The sequence below is a fragment of the Diospyros lotus genome, chromosome 14, assembly GCF_014633365.1.
Source record: "Diospyros lotus cultivar Yz01 chromosome 14, ASM1463336v1, whole genome shotgun sequence".
In the NCBI taxonomy this organism is placed as follows: domain Eukaryota; kingdom Viridiplantae; phylum Streptophyta; class Magnoliopsida; order Ericales; family Ebenaceae; genus Diospyros; species Diospyros lotus.
In genome coordinates this window covers 8,218,105-8,237,793 of record NC_068351.1, presented here as the reverse complement: position 1 = coordinate 8,237,793, position 19,689 = coordinate 8,218,105, and the positions used below count along the sequence as shown (strand labels likewise).

General features: G+C 35.6%; 2 protein-coding genes across 2 annotated transcripts in view; both read right to left on the bottom strand.

Annotated features, from left to right (window-relative positions):
* Positions 1 to 1,450: 1,450 nt before the first annotated feature.
* On the bottom strand, positions 1,451 to 15,631 carry LOC127790418 (uncharacterized). Its single transcript, XM_052319936.1, has 3 exons — positions 15,287 to 15,631; positions 6,217 to 6,364; positions 1,451 to 1,852 (listed from the first exon to the last, which is right to left on the bottom strand). Exons 2-3 carry the CDS (start codon positions 6,337 to 6,339, stop codon positions 1,781 to 1,783), a joined length of 195 nt encoding a protein of 64 aa, XP_052175896.1. The 5' UTR covers positions 6,340 to 6,364; positions 15,287 to 15,631; the 3' UTR covers positions 1,451 to 1,780.
* Positions 15,632 to 17,419: 1,788 nt separating this feature from the next.
* The window catches only part of LOC127790812 (ferredoxin-dependent glutamate synthase, chloroplastic), a 76,575-nt gene continuing 74,305 nt past the window's right edge, over positions 17,420 to 19,689 (bottom strand). The window contains exons 31-33 of the mRNA XM_052320507.1: positions 18,883 to 18,961; positions 18,674 to 18,757; positions 17,420 to 17,999 (exon numbers count right to left, since the gene is read on the bottom strand). Of these exons, the coding sequence (XP_052176467.1) occupies positions 17,838 to 17,999; positions 18,674 to 18,757; positions 18,883 to 18,961 (325 nt within the window). The 3' untranslated portion in view covers positions 17,420 to 17,837. The remainder of the gene's footprint in view (positions 18,000 to 18,673; positions 18,758 to 18,882; positions 18,962 to 19,689) is intronic.

Below are 19,689 nucleotides of genomic sequence, written 5' to 3'. Positions count from 1 at the left end.
TGCTTCACAAAATCAAAATACATCTTTCTTCCAGGCTGCAACGGCAACATAAAGCGGCGTCTCGCCCAAACCATTGCGTGCCAAAGCTTAGCCCTCTTCCTTCTCCAACATGATTTCGATCACATTGCAGCACCCAAACCTCTCTTCAGCATTTCGCTCGTCAGCAGACCGTCTTCGAGTAGCTGTTTGAAGGCGAACGCATTGCCGTCGATGGCCAGAAAATGGAGGATTGTGTTGCCGTGCACGTCGACATGCGCCGGACCGCTGCGGCGCTGCCGCCTCAAATGGTCGCGGAGGACTTGAAGTGCATCCTTCTTCCGATGTTAACAATGCCTTTGTGGTGGCCAAAAATTGTGGCGGGCGGAGCTGATCATTCCTGAGCCTGCCATAAGGTAATCTCTATTAATTAGACAGAAAAATGGAGCTGGGAATGGTCACTAAATAGTCTAAGAAGGAGAATAAAGGCCATGTCATTGTCCAATAAAAGAACAACAACTAAATATTGAAAGTGACATGGTATCCATTCTTATTTTGCTTCTTCAGTTTAAACTTGTCACAATGTTGAGGATTCCCGCTAATTATCTTCACCTAACCTTTGTTCTTGTTACTGTTTTCACAGTTAAAATTTGTAACGAACGTCCCAATCGCAAATGAGCAATTTTATAGTCGTTAGCAAATTAAGGCTGTCCCTTGTTCTTTTAATATAATAATAATAAACTTGCATGTATGCTAAAGAGTTTTCCTTTTCCTTCTTCTCTCTCTCACGAACTTCAGTCATGTAGGAAAGAAAATTGAAGAACAAAAGTTGAGGAAAGAAACTTTATGACTTGTTAAAGAGTACATTAGATTGATTGTAGAGAGACATGACATTTGCGTGCTTCCTCCTCCTTTAGCATTAAAGAGGATTATTTCCCTGATGAACATTATGTTCCACATGTTAATTTGCGTTGATTCTGCAGTTAATCGTTACACGAAATCACATGACCGGGCTATCAGCTGTCACAATTTGTCTGCTTGGCATGAGAAGCCATTTTCTTTGCCTTGTTTTCGTCATATGATTTGGTGATAAAATATTCTTGAATTTTTGCGCGAGCACGCGCGCACACACATATATAACTTACATTAATTAGTCCGGAGGTAAGACTTAATTACAGAAACCACCCATCTATTCTCAACTATTAAAATGAACAGGGTTATCATTAAAAAGATAAAAGATGTAAAATAACCATTTTAGCCTGCCTTTTCAAACTCTCCTCTCTTTTTCTCTCCTCTCTTTAATTACCAATTTTTTTTTTTAAAAAAAAAGGCTCATTGTGGCCTAGACGCTGGGGTTCAATCGCTAAAGCCCACAAATGTTGGGGTTCAGTTTTTGGCCACCAGTACCAGCAGCAAGGATGGGAAGATTAGAGATGATCAAAGGAACCTGGAATGAACATACTATACCTGTACAAGCAAGGATGGGAAGCTTTCAGTTACTATATATTGCTGTAACCCAGATAAATACCCAAAAGTTCATCAGTTACAAAGATTATTTAAACATCTCCAGAAAAAGGTTTCTTGATTCAAATAGAGATATATTAGCAAAGTCACACAGAAGGTATTTCACAGCCAAAGACAGTATTGTTGTCTGCCAAATTTTCCTCAAGCACAACCACATTCACGAATCACGGCAACTTAAAAAGATAAGAGGGAAAATTTGGATGACTGGTTCCATCTGCCATTTCTTTGTATATTAGCATGAATCTGTAATCTCAAAATGCAAAAAAACAGGTTATCTCAACTAGGAAACCAACTTATGTTGGTTAGATCCCTTAGCCAAAGCAACTTCACGCTCTTGGCGACAACGCTCTCTCTGCAAAAACCATTCCAAACAAGGGGCAAAGTAAAGCACTTTGATGAATTAGTGTATTACCCAGCAGAGAGATAAGAATCAATGGAAACAGATAGGAATGACCGAGCAAAGAAAAATCGAAACAGGGAGGCATAGATTCTATTAAATTTGTCAGGTAGAAACATAAACATGCGTACAAGAACCTGCATGACCCCTTCATGGTGTCACTATCCCGATTAACTCTCAATGCTGTTATATCTCCTTCAAGCACACGCAGAAGGCAAAAAAGTCCAAAAAAATAACTTTTTTTTTTTTGGCCCTTATAGCTGCAGAGTTGTTAACAGTGGAACTAATAATTGTGAAGGTTCCTGGGTATGCCATTTTGCAGCTTAACAAACCTTCTATGGTGGGGAGTTAGGGGAGAACGATGAATTCCTACTTAATACTTTCTTATACATGCTAAGTTATTATTTACTGAAAAGAAGCAAACTGAGAACAAAGCCTGGGCGCTTGATCAAAGAAAATAATTAGTGCACAAGAAGCAAGGTAATGATCTTTGATGAACAGAATGTTATCTTATGGGAGTTTTATATTGAAGATTTTCATGAAGATGATGGGTTAACTGTACATTTAATAATATAATTTAGCTTAATGGGTTGTTTGTTCCGATGTAAAAGAACCAGAGTGACCCAAATAAAGAACAACTTAGTAGATGTTGAAAGAAAGTTGAGACCCAATGAAGGACGGACAGAATTCTACTTTTTCTCTTCCTAAATTGAAATTATTATTCCTTCTTCCCTTTGAAAAGTCTTCTTGGGAGCATTCTTCTTGTCTTGTTTCTTCAACCCCCTTTCCCTTCTTCATTGTCCATCCCATCAACGGGAAAGAAAATAGAAAGGAAAACAAACAGGAAATAACCTCTGGAACATTTTGCTGCCTTTTGGATTGATTAAGGAAAAATTACTAACAATTTGCTTGAGTGAACAAAGTTAAGATCCTTGCCAAACCTTGCTCATACTAGTAATTAATACACACACATGGAGAATCAACAAGAAACATTGTCATGACCCAAGGACATAGTAGTAATTAGATAATAATCAATTTTCTTTTAGTTGTATTGAGGAATTTCCTTTTAGTTGTAGTGGTTTGTACCTAAAGAACAAATGCCTTCAACTATACTGATTTGAATATTTGGCAGCCCCATTGGTGCCAAACCTTAGCTACCCGATCAGTATACAAGGCTGATCCAATCTCATTGAAGAAATAGAAGAATATTTTGAATGAAATCTGATTTCAATCTCCGTCTCAATTTCCCTCTCTTTCTTTCAGTTTTCCCTAATCTCCCTCTCTGTTTCTGTTCTTCCCTAATTTCCTCCCATTTTTTCTGATCTAATTCCCCCAATTCCTTTCCAATTACCTTTTAAACCCTGTCATGAACCCTAGGTCCATGACAAACATGTGGAGGATTCTTTCCAAGGTTTATCAATTAAAATTTATGAGTTCAGATTTATTTATAATTGGATATTAAAAATAATAATTACATAACCTAAATAACAGCGTACATATTATGATATATATTAGCCAATAATACCACGTCAGTTAAAAGAAGCAATATTATCATTCCAATAAAGATTTTCTCCACTTCAATGTCTTTAAAAGAGGGGAAAAAATTGAGCAACTGATCATTCTGTGAAGACTCCTGCTGGCAAACCTCACATACAAATTTGACCTCTTGATATTATTGCTTTGAATAATGATAACGCTGAAAGAGCATGAACTCATCCCAGCCATGATAATTAAGTCTTTGAACCAACACATCTAGTAGTGAACTATTTGTACCCTCTTTATACATGAAGCCCATTCGGCTTGTTTAACTCTTTTAATTCTGCTAATCATTAATGAATGCATATAACATTTGTATTACTATCAGTTAAGTAATCTAAATACTCTCCTGCTGAATTGATCATTTGATCCAGCACTATACCATGTTCTACATGAAACAAATTCAGTTACAACTTTTAGTTAATGTACCTAATAGTATATGATCAATTATTTTAGCATTAGGTAGCAGGTTCATTAAGTGGTAATCAGAGTTTTCCCCTAAAATCTCAAGGGATCTTATTCAGGAATACAAAGTTTAATTCTCTTGCATGATGGTAGAAGATAGAATTACAGTCTTCTTCTTCTTTCCATTTTTTTTATTGCTAGTCCAAAAAAAAAAAAAAGACAGAAATACATTAAAGTTTGATATGAAGTGTTTGGATCTAAATGAAAATATGACAAAAGACAGAAATACATGGAAGTCTAGAATTCATGTAGCAGACCCTATATCGTGGGATAAAGACTGGATATATTTTTTTTTTATTATTATTATTGCTAGTCCAAAGGTGCAAGAACATAAACAAAAAAATGAAAACACAGGACCAGAGGAGGTGGATCATCCCAGATCATGCTGTTTGAGGAAGTACCTTAGTGTGAGTGATAAATTGATCTCTCCACGTAGAGCTAGGCTTCTCTCTCACTGCTGGGATAGCCTCTCCAAGTGAATCCACCATAACCAACTTCCAGTAAATTGGAAACCACCCTCTCCCCTAATGGCCACCTATCCCACCCCCAAAGGACCTCGTATTTTCTTATCCAACCAGCCAGAGACTTCAGCATTTTATCCCAGTTGTAAGGAAAAGTTTCTTGAAAGAGCTAGATAGTAAGAAAAGTCATGGAGGATCAAGTACTAGAGCTAGAATCATCTGAAGATCATCTCCAAAAGAGTGCTGCCAGTGGGGAAGGTTCAGCCAAGCAGTTAAACAGCAACATTGTTAGATCAATTATTGAAAACTTTGGAATGTATAGGAGCCATTAAAGTTAAACCAAATGGACTGAATTCATCATACACTTCACAAGTAAGAAGTCCAGGTGGTGTTGAGAAGGGCACCATGGAACATAAGGGGTAAAGCTTATGATTCTAAACAAGTAGAATGTTAAGAGAAAGACCAGCGAGATGAATCTCTCCACAGAGGAATTCAAGATTCAAATTCACGGTCACCGCAGACAAGATAAACAAAGAAAATGAATTTAGGATCCCAGTGGCCATAGGAAATTCACTACAGATGAAGGAATCATTCACAGACCAAATGATTGGTTCAAGTTGCTTCGAGTGAGAGTTGGGATAGATGTCACAAGACCTAATATCACTTCATTTAGTAACGGAGCCTCTTCAAGGAGATGACGAAACCAAGATACATACAAAAGACTTGGTGATTATAGCTTCAACTGTGGAAGAATTAATTATACCAAGATAGCGTGTAAAGAAGAAACTGTGCAAGATATGGGGAAAATATTATGCCAGTATCTGAGCTAAGCCAATCACAAATAACAGTTCCTCATGGTTCGGGAACATGACAGGAACAGACAAAGGTGTGAATAACCAGAATTCCATAACTGAAAAGAAGTTAATTTATCCAGCTGCGTCGGAGCAGATGGAAATCCCATGGAGGAATCACACTCCTCTTGCAAGTGGAGATGTGTGTTGCTCCATGCTTGCCATTCCTCATCTTTACTATTCTTCATTTTTTTCAATGCTTGCTTTATTTCTTTGGACTTGTACATCTGCAGAACATGTAATTCTTACCTTCAGAGTTACTACGATGCTCCAACATAACACTTATTTATCTACCCTGATTGAATAATTTCGAGATATACTCCTTTCATTTTTCTTTGATCACCCCTCATGTACTAGTACTTTATTATTATTTGTTTTTTATGCATTTCTGTTCCACTTGTGGAAACTTTGCCCCTGAATTCCTATTTTCAGTTAATCTTAAGCCTGGCTAAAGAGAAGGGTTGCGATACTAGCCAATAATTAGCGTAAATTCAGTGGATCAAACAAGATAAATTCTAGAAATTACATTTTATGAGATAATAAAATGCCAATACAACTATAAGATTAAATCTGTTGCATAATACAAAAAGTTAGACAATAAAACACTAGCATGATAGGGAACTCTTAGGAATTATATGCATGTATGTAACATGTGTGGGCCTGTGTGAAAGGCTGGAGCTATTAACAACAGGGGAAGAGCAATTATAAAATGGATAAGAACTTTTATATTTTTCCTCACATAAATGCATATAGAAAGTTGAATATTCGAGCTACAACCAATGCGGGAAGAGCGATTACAAAGGGATATGAATGTTCATTTTTGTCCTTAACTAAAATGCATATTTGAAAAACAAATAACTAAAATTTTAAAGACAAATGTGGCATTCAAAATAGCAGCGCAACTTCAAAAGAAAGAAACAGAAAACTAATGGTTTCCTTTATAGTGCAGTGTAGATCACAATATAGCATAAAGTATTTCAGAGAACAAATAACACAAGAAGCTTACCCTTCTTTCCCAGTATGGAAGAAAGCAGACAAAATCATAGACTGGAGTTATGGTTGAGACCAATACAACATTAAGACCAGTAAACAACAAGAGTCCGGCCATAGGTCGAGTTCTATGTGGCATCGTTCTCTATGTTTGACCTTCTCTCCTGCAACCACAAAATCTCACAGTATGGTCATTTCTTTAGTATAAGAAAAAATATAAATAACAAAGTCATAGACATTAGAATTTTTAGGTTACCAGGGAAAATAAAAATAGAATCAGAGACAGATTGAAAACAGTCACTCAGAGTTGGTCATAGATAATTCTAGGGGTTGTTTAGTGGTGGAAAATGTTTTCTAGTTTTCTATCTCCAATTTTCTATAAAATCTCCAGTTTTCATTTCCCACAGAAAATTTGGAAAAAGTATTCAAATGACAAATACAGAAAACTATTTTCCAATCTAGAAAATTGGAACATGCGTCAAACTTCTTGTTTTCCAAATTGTCATGACCCCCAGGATCCCCAAGGATAGATTAGTACTTATGGTATTATGTGTATTTCTCCTTTGGTTGTACTCTTATGTTGTAGCCGTTGGTACCTTCAGTTGTAAAGCCTATGAATAGGCTAGGTTAATTGGAGAAATCATATGTTGAATGAATTGAATTCTGATTTTCCCTCTCAATTGTTCTAATCTCTCCCTCTTTCTCTGTGCTATCTGTAATTCTCCCCCAATTTTTGTTGTATTTTCCTCTCTTTCAGTCTAATTCCTTCTCGATTTCTTCCAAATTTCTATTCAAACCCTAGGTAAACCCTAGGTTCGTGACAAATGGTATAAGAGCAGTCAATCCTCGGTTGTGATTTCGATCAATTCTAGGCCGTGAACTTTGGCAATTCTTATCTGAAACTTGAAGGCAAAGCTGACCCGGAGATTTTCGACCATTGATTCCGCTGCGATCTCAATCAGAGCAGTTCCTTAGCCTTTGATTTCTTCTGCTTGTGCAAATTCCAACTATCATAGTGGCGGAATTCAGAGACAAATCCAAACAAAACCCTAGCGACTATCCTCAACTACTGCGTTATAATTTTCGACGCTAATCCATAGTCATTGCAGAGTGACAACGGTGAATTAGTGAATCAGATCTTGAGCGATCACTAAATAACCGAGTGTGACCATCAGTAGTCAGTTACATCCTCGGCTGAGATACCTACAAAGCCAAGCAACTTTCGGCAAATCTAATCCAATGAAACAAGCTAGGTGATCTCACGGTCTAGAGTTCTTGTATGAATTTGAAGGCAAAGCAGGTCTAGTGAATCTGATCGTAATTCTGGCAATTGGTGAAATTGGAAGCTGAGAGTAGGCAACCCTTAGGAAGCCACAACAGAGCTGATCAAGTATCGATCCAGGCGATCTCCGATTGATTCCTAGTGACTGGTAGATCCAGGTGAGCAAAGGAGAATTTTTAAAGAAATCGAACTGAGAAGATGGATACAAGAGTTGAGAACACTTTGGACAGAACTAACAGCACTATGGGCAGAATTAACAGCAAATTGGACGGCCTATCAAGGAAATTTCATGAATTTTTGGTAATGTTTTCTAAGAAATAAGAAGTATCAGGTCAGTATACCAGTGGATCTTAGTTCCAGATCCACTGCAACACGGATTCCAACTCCTGCTAGAATCCTTCCTAGGACTTCTGATCTGCAAGAAGTGGATGAACTACCTGCAAAGGATCGGGTTGGAGATGAGAGTTACAAAGAGGAGCTCAACAGGCTAAAACAAGAGGGCTCAGTTATGGAGTACTTGGTCAGGTTTGAGAAATTGAAAGCACTTGTGCTCAATTCCCATCCAACCTTGACCGAATTTGATTTGGTATCAAGTTTCATTTGTGGACTTGATGATGCACTGCAACCTACAGTGAAGATGATGCATCCTGTCACTGTAAATCAGGTTGCAGAGAAGGTGAGGTTGCAAGAATTGGCGTTGGAAGCCATTTACAGAAAGCATGGGTTGCTGCCTAAAAGTTATTTTAAGGGCAGCCAGCAAATTGGAGATACTTCTAAGGCTGCCAATCAAGTTTGTGACGGTCCACCTAAAGTTGAAGAAGTTTCAATGGAGCAATCCGGATCTATTCAATCCTATATTGGCCCTAAGGAAACTGATCCTAAGGCTGATAAGCATAAACAGGCATTCAACAAGGACTTGGACCAAAAAAAAAGCTGGAGGCTGAGGACTTCAACAATCTTACTGTTGCTTTGAGTATTTTTTATCTTGGACAATGTGACAATCTTGCTGTCACTTCAAATGGTGAAAATTAGTTACGGGTGCTCATTTTAGCAAAAAAAGGAGCAATTGAAACTGACTGAACAGAAGAACAACCGTATGGTTCGAAAGATGATGGAAAAGAAGGTTGTTGCCATATGGTTCAAGAGTTTTGACACTAGAGAAGGGAGCTTTTGACATGGAGATCCTTGAGGTCTACATTTTATGTTTGCAGGGAAAGCAAAAGCAAAGGAACATAAGAGTGAAGAGGAAGAGGCCAAGAAAGAGAAAAAAAAGAAAGAAGAATAAATCAAATAGAAAAAGCAGGAATTGGATGACGAGCCAGGCCAATCACTGTGAGTTCTTGGGGACAAGAACTCTCTCAAGGATGGGGGGAATTGTCATGACCACAAGGATCCCCAAGGATTAGATTAGTACTTATGGTATTATGTGTATTTCTCTTTTGGTTGTACTCTTGTAGCGGTTAGTACCTTCAGTTGTAAAGCCTATAAATAGGTTAGGTTAGGTTAGTTAGAGAAATCATATATTGAATGAATTGAATTCTGATTTTCCCTCTCAATTGTTCTAATCTCTCCCACTTTCTCTGTGCTGTCTATAATTCTCCCTCAATTCTTGTTGTATTTCCCTCTCTTTTAGTCTAATTCTCCCTCGATTTCTTCCAAATTCCTATTCAAACCCTAGGTTCATGACACCAAACATATAGAAAATCAAGCCTCCATGTAATTGATTTCAGATTCTAATTTCACACTATAAATTAGGTGACTGTTCACTAGGATTAGGTTCCCACAGGACAGGTGGATCCAACAAATGCCATTTCTTAAGTGCACAATGGAAGACTTCTAACTTCTCACAGAAATCCATATCCTCTAAGGTATTTCATCAAACATATGGCACACACCAAAGAAATTTGTAACCTAGAACAGTAAAAATAGGCAAAGCTCATACATACCATACAAGCAAATATATGCATAAACCATACTGGGCAAGAACGCTTGCAGGTATACATGCAGTTCCATGCCATGAAATAAACAAACCAGAATCCTTCAGGAACCCACTTCATAATCTTCGTAACAAGATAAGAACACTATAAGAACAGGTTAAATTCTCTTGAACCAAGAAAAACAGAACAACACTTAGCAAAAGAGAACAGAACAACACGCCAAGAACAATGATATAAGCTTAGTAGAAAACCCACAAATGATACTGGTGATCGAGGGAGAGAGCTTTGGCGATGAAGGAGACAGTTATGAACAAAGGAGAGGGAAGGAGATGAATGAAGGGGGTTTTTTGGGTTAGGAGATGGACATGGAAACAATGAGGGAAAAAGTTTTGGACAACTGTGTTTCCCCAAAGCTGAAAATTAGTGAGGAGTTTTTCCATATTTCAGTGCAAATTTGGAAAAGTAGAAAACCAGGTTTTCCATTTTCCATTTGGAAAATTTTTGTAATTGAACAAATTTTGTAACTTTCCATTTCCTGTGGAGTAATTTTCTAGAAACTGAGATTGTTTTCTACCACTGAATAGAGCCATAGTTTCCCAAAATCAAAATGTTCTAGCTCATCAACTTGAGGATCTATCAAACATAGTAGGTTTGAAGTAAAAACACAAGTGTAAGAAAGTAAATTGGTTTTAACCATGTCTACAAGAATGAAGACTACTTTGGACCTTGCAAGGATTTAAGGCATCACCCAGAGCAGTTTATAAATCAAAAGACAAGTGCAGAGATTGGTATTAAGTGTCTCTATTGAGTAGAAAAGGCAGCAATCATCATCATCTTTGGGCTTATATGATGTAGAAAGGTTGATGAATGGCAGGATTCCTTCTTATATAGAGGAACAAATTTGGAGCAATCCCAATTACTAGTGCTGTGGCCAATTATGGCATAAGGTAATTCCCACCTTCTAATAACAGAAAATCATGTTAAACTAAAAGACATAAGATCCAAATTTCAAGCAAGAACAAATACAGTAGCCAAGTAAGGCAATAATGACAATAATGATAATGACTGTGCTGCTAATTATGAAATTAAACTGCAAATATAGGTTCAGTAGGTAAGTAAGCAAAATAAATCACTAGAAATAGTATGAAGCCTAGAAGATATAGGGCTAGCCATTTTATGTAAAGCATCTATGTTTGATCAAAGTAACATGAAGAAAAAATAGAGAAAGTAAAATTAGGGTTTTAGAACAGGATGGGATGAACCGTTAGATTTTGCTCAAAGCTACTTTTTCTTCTGAGGAGCAGGGTCAATTCAAAGTAAATATATGCATCCAAATATATAATTGCATAAGCTTAGAACACATTAATGATTGAGAAGAAATAGAAGAAGAGGGTCTAAGGGTTATCCCGAAGAAGAAGAAAAGTGACGACGATGGCTGTCCAGTCAGTTACGCTGGCCCAGCCCATTGGAACTTGGAACAGTGGGTTATGGATGAAAATGGAGAAGATACAAGGCAAGAAGAAGGGAATTGGCTGGACAATGCATTCCAAAATTTTTAAATGTTAATTAAAAAGAAAAATAGTTTTTAAATGTTAAATTGTTAATTAATAATTAGATATCAACAAAAATTTATAAAATTAATTTTAATTACTTAAAATATATATGTACATATATATTGCATATTCTTATCAAAATAATTTTGCATTTAGTTTTAGTAAGAATATTTACATTGTAAACCATTTTTTATATAAAAATTTATTTCATGTTACAAGCAATTGCCTTATTTTTTGGATAAATTCCAAAAACTATCCTGAGATTTGTTTGAATTACACCAACTACATTTACATTTTCAAAAATAACATTGATGTCTTTAAACTTTTATTATCCTACATCAATTTCTCCATTATTGTCAGAGAACTGTTGTTGATATTTTGTAAATGCCTAAAATACACCTATGTTTATTTTTCTTTTATCTCTTTTACTCTCCTATCCACTCATCTCTTTTCTCTTATCCATATATCACTCACCCTTACCCTTAGCATTCATTGGGGATCTTACCTTATCATAGGCACACACTCTCTCTTTTATTAGCCCAAATCGAACTCAAATCTAGGTTCAATCTAAGTTCGTTGTTTTTCGTTGTTCTTGACTTGGGATTTCAAAAACAACAAACCTATGTTTCATTTGTCCTTTTCGTTTCCAGTTATGAAACCAAATTTTCAATCTAGGTTTTGATCTTGATTTCATATTGAAAACTCAAATTAAAATGGAATCTGGATTTTGTTTTTAATCTAGGTTTTACTCATATGGGTTTGATCTAGGTTTCATTTTTAATCTAAGTTTTGTCATTTTCATTTTTCTTACTTGTACATAAATAAAACATGCTATAACTTTGACAAAAAATGAAATCCACCCTCAAATGCTTATAAATGCTAGTTTTTTGTACTTTGAAATATAAACAACATATCCAGCTTTTATCCCATTGTGGGGTCGGTTACATAAATTCTGGACTTCCATGTATTTTTGTCTTTTGTCATATCTTTATTTAGGCTGATACACTTCATATCAAATTTTAAAGTCTTTCCTAAATGTCAGATCGTAGATCTAATAGAAGGAGTTTTAGGTGAAGAATGAAGGGAGGGAGAAGAAGAGACGAGAAAGAGAGGAAAAACGTGAGAGAGAGATTTTAAGAGGGAATTCAGAGAAATCAGTGATTCGAATTTCATTAGCTGCCCACCAATGAACCAGAACTCTGTTTTTAAGGAGTTCTCAGATAAAAGTATTGGCGCCAAAAATCTGTTACAACAGCCGAGCATATGCCAGCGCCTAACACCCGCCATTACCCTATTTACCCTTATAACTGCTACTTTATTACAATCTGGTAATCTAGGTACATGACACTAAAGTCTTCTTGGATTTGCCTCTATCTCTTTTTTTTACTAATTGCTCCATTTCATCAACTCTCCTCACAGGAACGTTTCTTGGTCTTCTTCTCACATGACCAAACCATTTTAGTCTAGTTTTTCTCATCTTCTCCTCGATTGGCACTACTCCTACCTTATTACGAATAACCTCATTTCTAATTTTATCTTTTATTGGATGACCGCACATACATCTTAGCATCTTCATCTCCACTATGCTCGCCTTTTGCTCATGCTAGTATTTGACTACCCAACATTCTAAGCCATACAACAAAACTGGTCTTATAACTGTCCTATAGAATTTTCCTTTAAATTTTAATGGGATTTTACCATCACATAACACTCCAGATGCATTTCTCCATTTTAGCCAACCTACCTTAATTTTATGCGTGACATCCTCGTGAATTTCTCCATCTTTTTAAATCACAAATCCCAAATATCGAAAATGGCATTTTCTTTGTATGATTTGGTCTTCCAATTTTATTATAACATCCTCCACTCTTGCATTCTTAATAAATTTGCATTCTATATATTTTGTTTTCCTTCTACTTAATTTAAATCCCTTAAATTCTAAATTGTTTCTCCACAACTCAAGCTTAGTGTCCACTCCCTCTTTTGTTTCATCCACCAACACTATGTCATCTGCAAATAGCATACACCATGACATCTCTGTCTGAATGTGTTTAGTGAGCTCATCTATTACTAAAGCAAATAAGTATGGACTTAGTGCAGAACCTTAATGTAATCCTATTGTAATTTTAAACAGTTCAATATCCCCTCCACATGTTCTGACCCTTGTTTTTGTACCGTGATACATGTCCTTAAGGGCTTGTATATAGGCTATTCGTACTCCTTTCTTCTCTAAAACCCTCCATAATACTTCTCTATGGACCCTATCATAGCCTTTTTTACATCTATAAACACCATATGCTTTTGATGATCCCAATACCTTTCCATTAGGCACCTCATTAGATATATAGCTTCCATTGCTGACCTACCAAGCATGAAACCAAACTGATTTTCCGATACGTCTGTTTCTTTTCTAAGCCTTTGTTTTATTAGTCTCTCCCAGAGTTTCATGGTATAGTTCATTAACTTAATTCCTCTGTAATTTTCACAGTTTTGAACATCTCCTTTGTTCTTGTATATAGGAACCAAAGTACTCTTCCTCCACTCATCTGACATTTTTTTTGATTTAAGGATCGCGTTAAATAATTTTATTAGCCAGGAGATGCCCGCTTTTCCCACGCATTTCTATACTTCTATTGGTATATTATCCGATCTCACCACCTTATGATTTTTCATCTTTTTTAATGCTTGCCTTATTTCTTTTGAATCTATGCGTCGATAAAATGTATACCTCACGTTCCCTTCGGAGTTACTAAGATGTCCTAACCTAATTCTTGCGTCCCCACCATCACTGAATAATTTTGTGAAATACTCCTTCCATCTCTCCTTAATTGCTCCCTCATTCACTAATACATTTTCGTTTTCATTTTTTAAGCATTTCACTTAGTTTAGATCCCTTGTTTTTATTTCTCTTGCTTTAGCTAATTTATATATATCCATTTCTCCATCTTTTGTATCAAGTCGTTTATATAAATTCTCATATGCTTTTGACCTTACTTCACAAACAGCTCTTTTGCTGTCTTTTTCGCTTTTTTGAAAAAGCATTTGTTTTTAAAGAATATTTTATGTAAAAAAAGCTTTAACACAAAAGAATGAGTACATTTTATTTTTGTGTGGCTTCTTGTCAAAACAGTAAAAATTTGATTCTGGTCTCCAAACAAAGTAATTTCTTTCTTTTTTTTACAATCCAAACATCAAAAACAGATAAAATATTTTGTCAGAGAACATTTTGCATCAAAGAAAAAGTCCCAATAAAGAATATTTCTACTCACAGATTAAAAAAATATAGTTTAATACTTCTTCGGGTATTTTTTAATAGTTTAAGAAAAAATCTTATTTAAAAAATATCATTATAGATGTTTAGCTGTAAATAAAAAATATAGTAAATTATTTGTAATTATACAAAAAATAACACCAGGAAATTTATAGTGACATGGACCGATGATGGAGTCTGATACTAGGTTGCACGAAAACGGAAACGGACACGATACGAAACAAAAATACAAAATAGGGAAATGGTATTTTTCAAAAATATAGGAAATAGAAACGTGGGGAAACCCATAAATAAAAATATATAGGAGCTTTTTGTAAATATAATTTTTAATATAGAAAATTATAAAAATATTTATTCAATCTAAAAATAAACATAAATTCCATACTCATTCAAACAAACATAAACATAAGTTGTATCATCCATGGACCGTGAGTTAAACAAACAATAAATTTTAAAAAAAGAAAAAATCAAACATAATACAATTTATAAAAGTTCCTCCACCTCATCATTCTCTTTCTCTATGGTCTCTTGGACATCAACCAAGTCCAATATCATTTAATCAACACATCAACTAAGTTCACACTTCAATTCATTCCCAGACTAAAGCCTAACAACTTGAATCAGTACAATTAAGAGGAATGGAGAAGACGTTAAAAGCATAGCAGTTGGCGGGTTGGAATGGATAACAGAGTCGGCTCTGCTAAATGCTACGCATCTATTGGGTTGAAATAAGAGTGGGCACATCCCTTTAACTGCCACCAGACAAATTTCACTTTCAAATTAAAGAAACCAACAGTAATTAAGTTTGTAATAATTCTGAATGAGTTTATTTGATCAAACAGAGGCAGCCAACAACCTTAGCAATAAAAGGTTCCCATCACTCTGAAAGATTATAACAACACAATCAAATTATCACAATGAAAGTAAAATCATTAGCTTAAGGACAGGAATCAGACCCTTTCAAGTCAAAACGAAGAAATAAGAGAATCACCAGAAATAAGACCAAGAAACAGCCAAAAGAAGAACAATTAAAGAAATCATACCCCTTTAAGCTGAAACGACGGCGGCACCGAGCAATCGGAATTTGTGTTTGCGAATCGACGGCGGCAAGGGGTAGCGACGATTCGTGTTGGACGGAAACGGCGGCACCGAGCACGTCGATTCGTGTTTGTGAATCGACGGCGGCTCAGTCCAGTTTGAGTTTGTGAATCGACAGCGGCACCGTGCAATCGGAGTTGTGAATCGACGGTAGCACCGAGCAACCGGGCGGCAAGGGGGGAACGATGACAAGGGGACGGTCAGAGAGAAAGAGAGTAGCTGTAAGCTGTGACGAAGGTAATCAGAGAGAGAAGGGTCAGCAGCGGGCAGCCCTCGAATCAGATTTCTGGTTAGAGTGGAAAAACTCTTCTAAGTGACCTTTTTTTTTTTTTGTATTTTTTTAATATTATGAAATGGTGTTGAAATATTTTTAAAATTATAGATTTTTTTTAATATTTCTTAATATTTTAATACTAAAAACGTTTTAAAAATACGAAAATAACGATACAATTTTGTTCATCCCCGCTTGGGGGGTAAAAAGGTCATTTTTTGGAAAAGGGAAAAAATCATTACTTACCCCATTTCTTTTTCTCCTTTTTCTTTCATTCTCTTGCTCTCATCGTTTTCTTCTCGTCTCTGACCCTTTTGTCGCCGCATTCTCCCTTTCCATCGTTGCATCGCCTCCTCACCTTGTCGTCTCATGGTCGGTGAGGCGAGGATGTAACAACGATCGACACACAAGAGATGAGGCGACATGGATGGCAACAAGAGGGTTGCTGAAGAAAAAGAAGGAAGAGGATAAATGAAATAAAAGACGAAAGATGCAGCTGCAATGGGAGCGGAGCATAAGGCAATAAAGATGCAACAATAGTCGACGAGCGAGAAGCAGTGGCGTGAGGCTTGTCGGAGAAGAAAAGGGAGAGAAAAGAAAAGAGAAATTGAGCCTTGCTGGAAACGAAAAGAGAACGAGAGAGAAGAGAGGAGAGGAGAGGAGAGGGCATTAATTTTTTGATAGAAGTTATTTTAACCTCCGTCAAAAGAGGTGAATAAAATTATATTAAAAAATAACACCCTCTATGCATTCTTGTGCATCAGAGGTTTGATATAGGTATAATATATTCAATAATTGAAATTCTATGTTGGATCTTGAACAAAATCCTACGATTATAATTGTAAGAATTACTTGCAAATAATTTTGAATAGAGCCTCTGATGATTATATTAGTGAGTGAAATAATATAAATTAAGTAAAAAGACAAACTATAATATCCAAATAAGAGAGAGAGAGAGATTGAATTTGAGAATAAATTGATTAAACCTCACTTGGGTAAAACTAAATATTTATAAATAATAAAAAATCACATCACTTTGCTTTATATGTCATCAATTCTCAAATTTTGATGTACTCAATCAAATCGATTGACAAGAAACCAATAACAGTCACCTCCTTAATTTTCAAGTTCACATTTTCTCATTTGACCAATTGTTCGTGATACCACTAGCTTGAGTGCATACCACTAGTACACTAACTAGCCACCCCCAAATCAAATTAATCTTAATCAAATAATTTGACATTATTTCCTAAATGGACTTCTTGTATCTTATTCTAGTTAAATTTAAATTTTAACAACTAAAAAAAGCTCAAAAATACAAAATCTTTAGCTTAAAAAATCAAAACATTAATAAGTGAAACTTATTTCCACATAAATGTATAGTAGAAAAGGCTAAAAGGAATAACTAGAATTTTTTTCAAAAAACGGTATCTTACATATCAATTGGTCACTTCCACGTGTTATAAAAAGATGAAATATAATTGAAGAATTTAATGAGCAAAAAAAGAAATGAATATTAAACTTTGAATGCATTCAATTTCTAGTTTACAAGCATTTTTGTTTTGCCTATTATGTATTGAAAATTTTATATTATGCTAAATAAAATTTATCCCATGTCAGCTAGAAATCCCACTAACTGAGGGCCTTTTTAGGATTTTCTTAATTTGTATTACAACATATTAAACTTTTTATCTATATAAATTCTAGTTTATCAATCATGACCCATATATTACAACGATAGAAATTTAATTACACCATAATTAAAGTCTAAAATGGAAGGCTTGTGCAGAGAGAACTAGGGAAAAAGTTAGCTGAAAATGGAGAATTTTGTATTTCAATATGCTTATCCTAATGAAGATATGAAATATTCAAGCCAGGATACAAGCCATGAAAGAGTGCTAGGAAATCAAAATTCCAATAAGATCCTGAGAAAAAAACATTAGAAGAGAAGAGAAAATTTACAGCTTGCCTGAATTTACAGTTCCTGCAAGGCCACTGCACAGCAGCAGCATTACAGCTAAACTTGATTGACCAAGTTATATAAACAAGGTTTCTTCTCATCTCCTGGCAATAGAAAAGCAATGATGATCATTATTTTCTCAGTTGCTGCACAAACCACTTCCATAACTGAGTAAGAATTTCCATCTTGAGATCTACTCTGTTCTGCTCGATGAAGGGGACGGGTATGCGACTGCAAAGTTGTATAAAACTGCCCTTGTACGGTTCTAAGCAGACTGAAAAGTCACCTGCCCGGCAGCTGATTGCTCGAACTCTGCACAAGCCTCGGGGGTGTCCTCTTCGCTGGGTGGAACCAACTGCCAAAATAGAGGGAGATATTTGTCCCAATCTTTCAATATAGCAGAGCCTTTGCCACTACCAGTTTTTGCCTTCATTGGAAACAGACCAAGTTCAGTGATGAGAATAGCCCGATAAATCAATAAAGCAAGGCTCGTTTCTAAAAATGCAAAAAAAGGAAAAAATAGAGAAGGAATCTATTATGTGGAGGTTGTCTACCCCAAGGTGCAGTTACTGTAAATCCAGATTCACACTGGATTCAAGCATGACACTGGGAATTGGTAAAAATAAACAAGAATACATGACTCTGTTATCCAAAGTAGAAAACTCTATTTGACAATGAAGGTGCCTCGTTAGAAGTGTAGATATTATTCAAAAATTCTAGGTTAGTTGAACGATTCTTATCACTTTTTAACTTTTCAGTACACATATATAAGGATTTTATGAGAACAATTCCTTCATGATACATAAATGAAGTTTCACACAAATGATTTTGCTAAGGTTGCCAAAGTAATATTAACATCTGAATTTCATCTTCACAGGAGACCAAATTTTATCGTTGACTTCTTGTCTCAACTAGCATCTATATATGTAGTGTAAGTGTGAGTGACAATTTTGACCGACTCATGCAACATTTTAAGATATTTGAATAACTGGATTGTCCTAAGAATGTAAAAGCATGTTGTCAACAATTTACTGTCTGATTGTGAGCAAAGCATGTTTTGTGCATGTGTCCATGATCACACAATTCATGTGGTGTACTTACAACATGGGATTCAATCAGGCTCTTTAGCTGCATCTGCCCCACGGGGGCAACCACTCTCTGGATCTTTACAATTTCCTTATTTACCTGGTCCAAAATTATACAAGCATGACAAGAGATTCCTGGAAGCAATTTTTTGAACTTGTCTAAAAAAATGAGGATTCTTTTACTAGCATCTGTTCCTTGGGAGTACAGAAAATTTTGTCACAAACCTTGGGGATAAGAGTATCATCCTCATCAAGGATATAAGCCAAACCTCCAGTCATACCCGCAGCAACATTTCTACCCACTCTGTCAAAAGGAAACAAAAGTAATCAAAAGTCTGGTGCACTCCATCTAGTAGGTATATTATATCACTACTGGCACCGTTCCATACCAGCTGGAGTCTACCGGTTTGGTTAAAGAATGGTATTATCAATTCCCCAACCTCCATTTCATCTAATTTCCCACCTACTATAGGGCCAGTCAGCCATTTCAACCATTCTTGCCATTCCACTCCAACACCAAGATTGAAAAGCATAAGCGTGAGATAAAATTCTTCTCAACTATTGTACATGATTTCAGTAAATCAAGGATACAATACAGCAGAAAGAAGCTTTTCTCTCTCCCTTTCATGCTTATTTTTTAAGAGGTGATGCAATGCAAACATCTAGTATGATACTACTTTTGTCTAAGAAATTCTTCAAAAATCAGAGTCCAAGCTCATCAACACAGAGATTACAATGCAGATATAAGTAAAAAATAAATGCAAGTCAATATACCTTCATATGTTTATTTAAATTTTTTATTCTTTTAGACCTGAAATACTAAGTTGTTAGCAATGCAAGAAAACATAGTTTCATTACAGTCAAAATATTGTATTGGATACATAATTCAAAACCAACTATCATAAAAAAGAATTATAGTAAATAAGTTTATAGAACTCATAAATTATAATTGTCTTCTTATGAGTAAATACAAATATTTGACTCCGTAAGTGTACATATATTTATATGAATGCAACAATTATTACCTTTCCA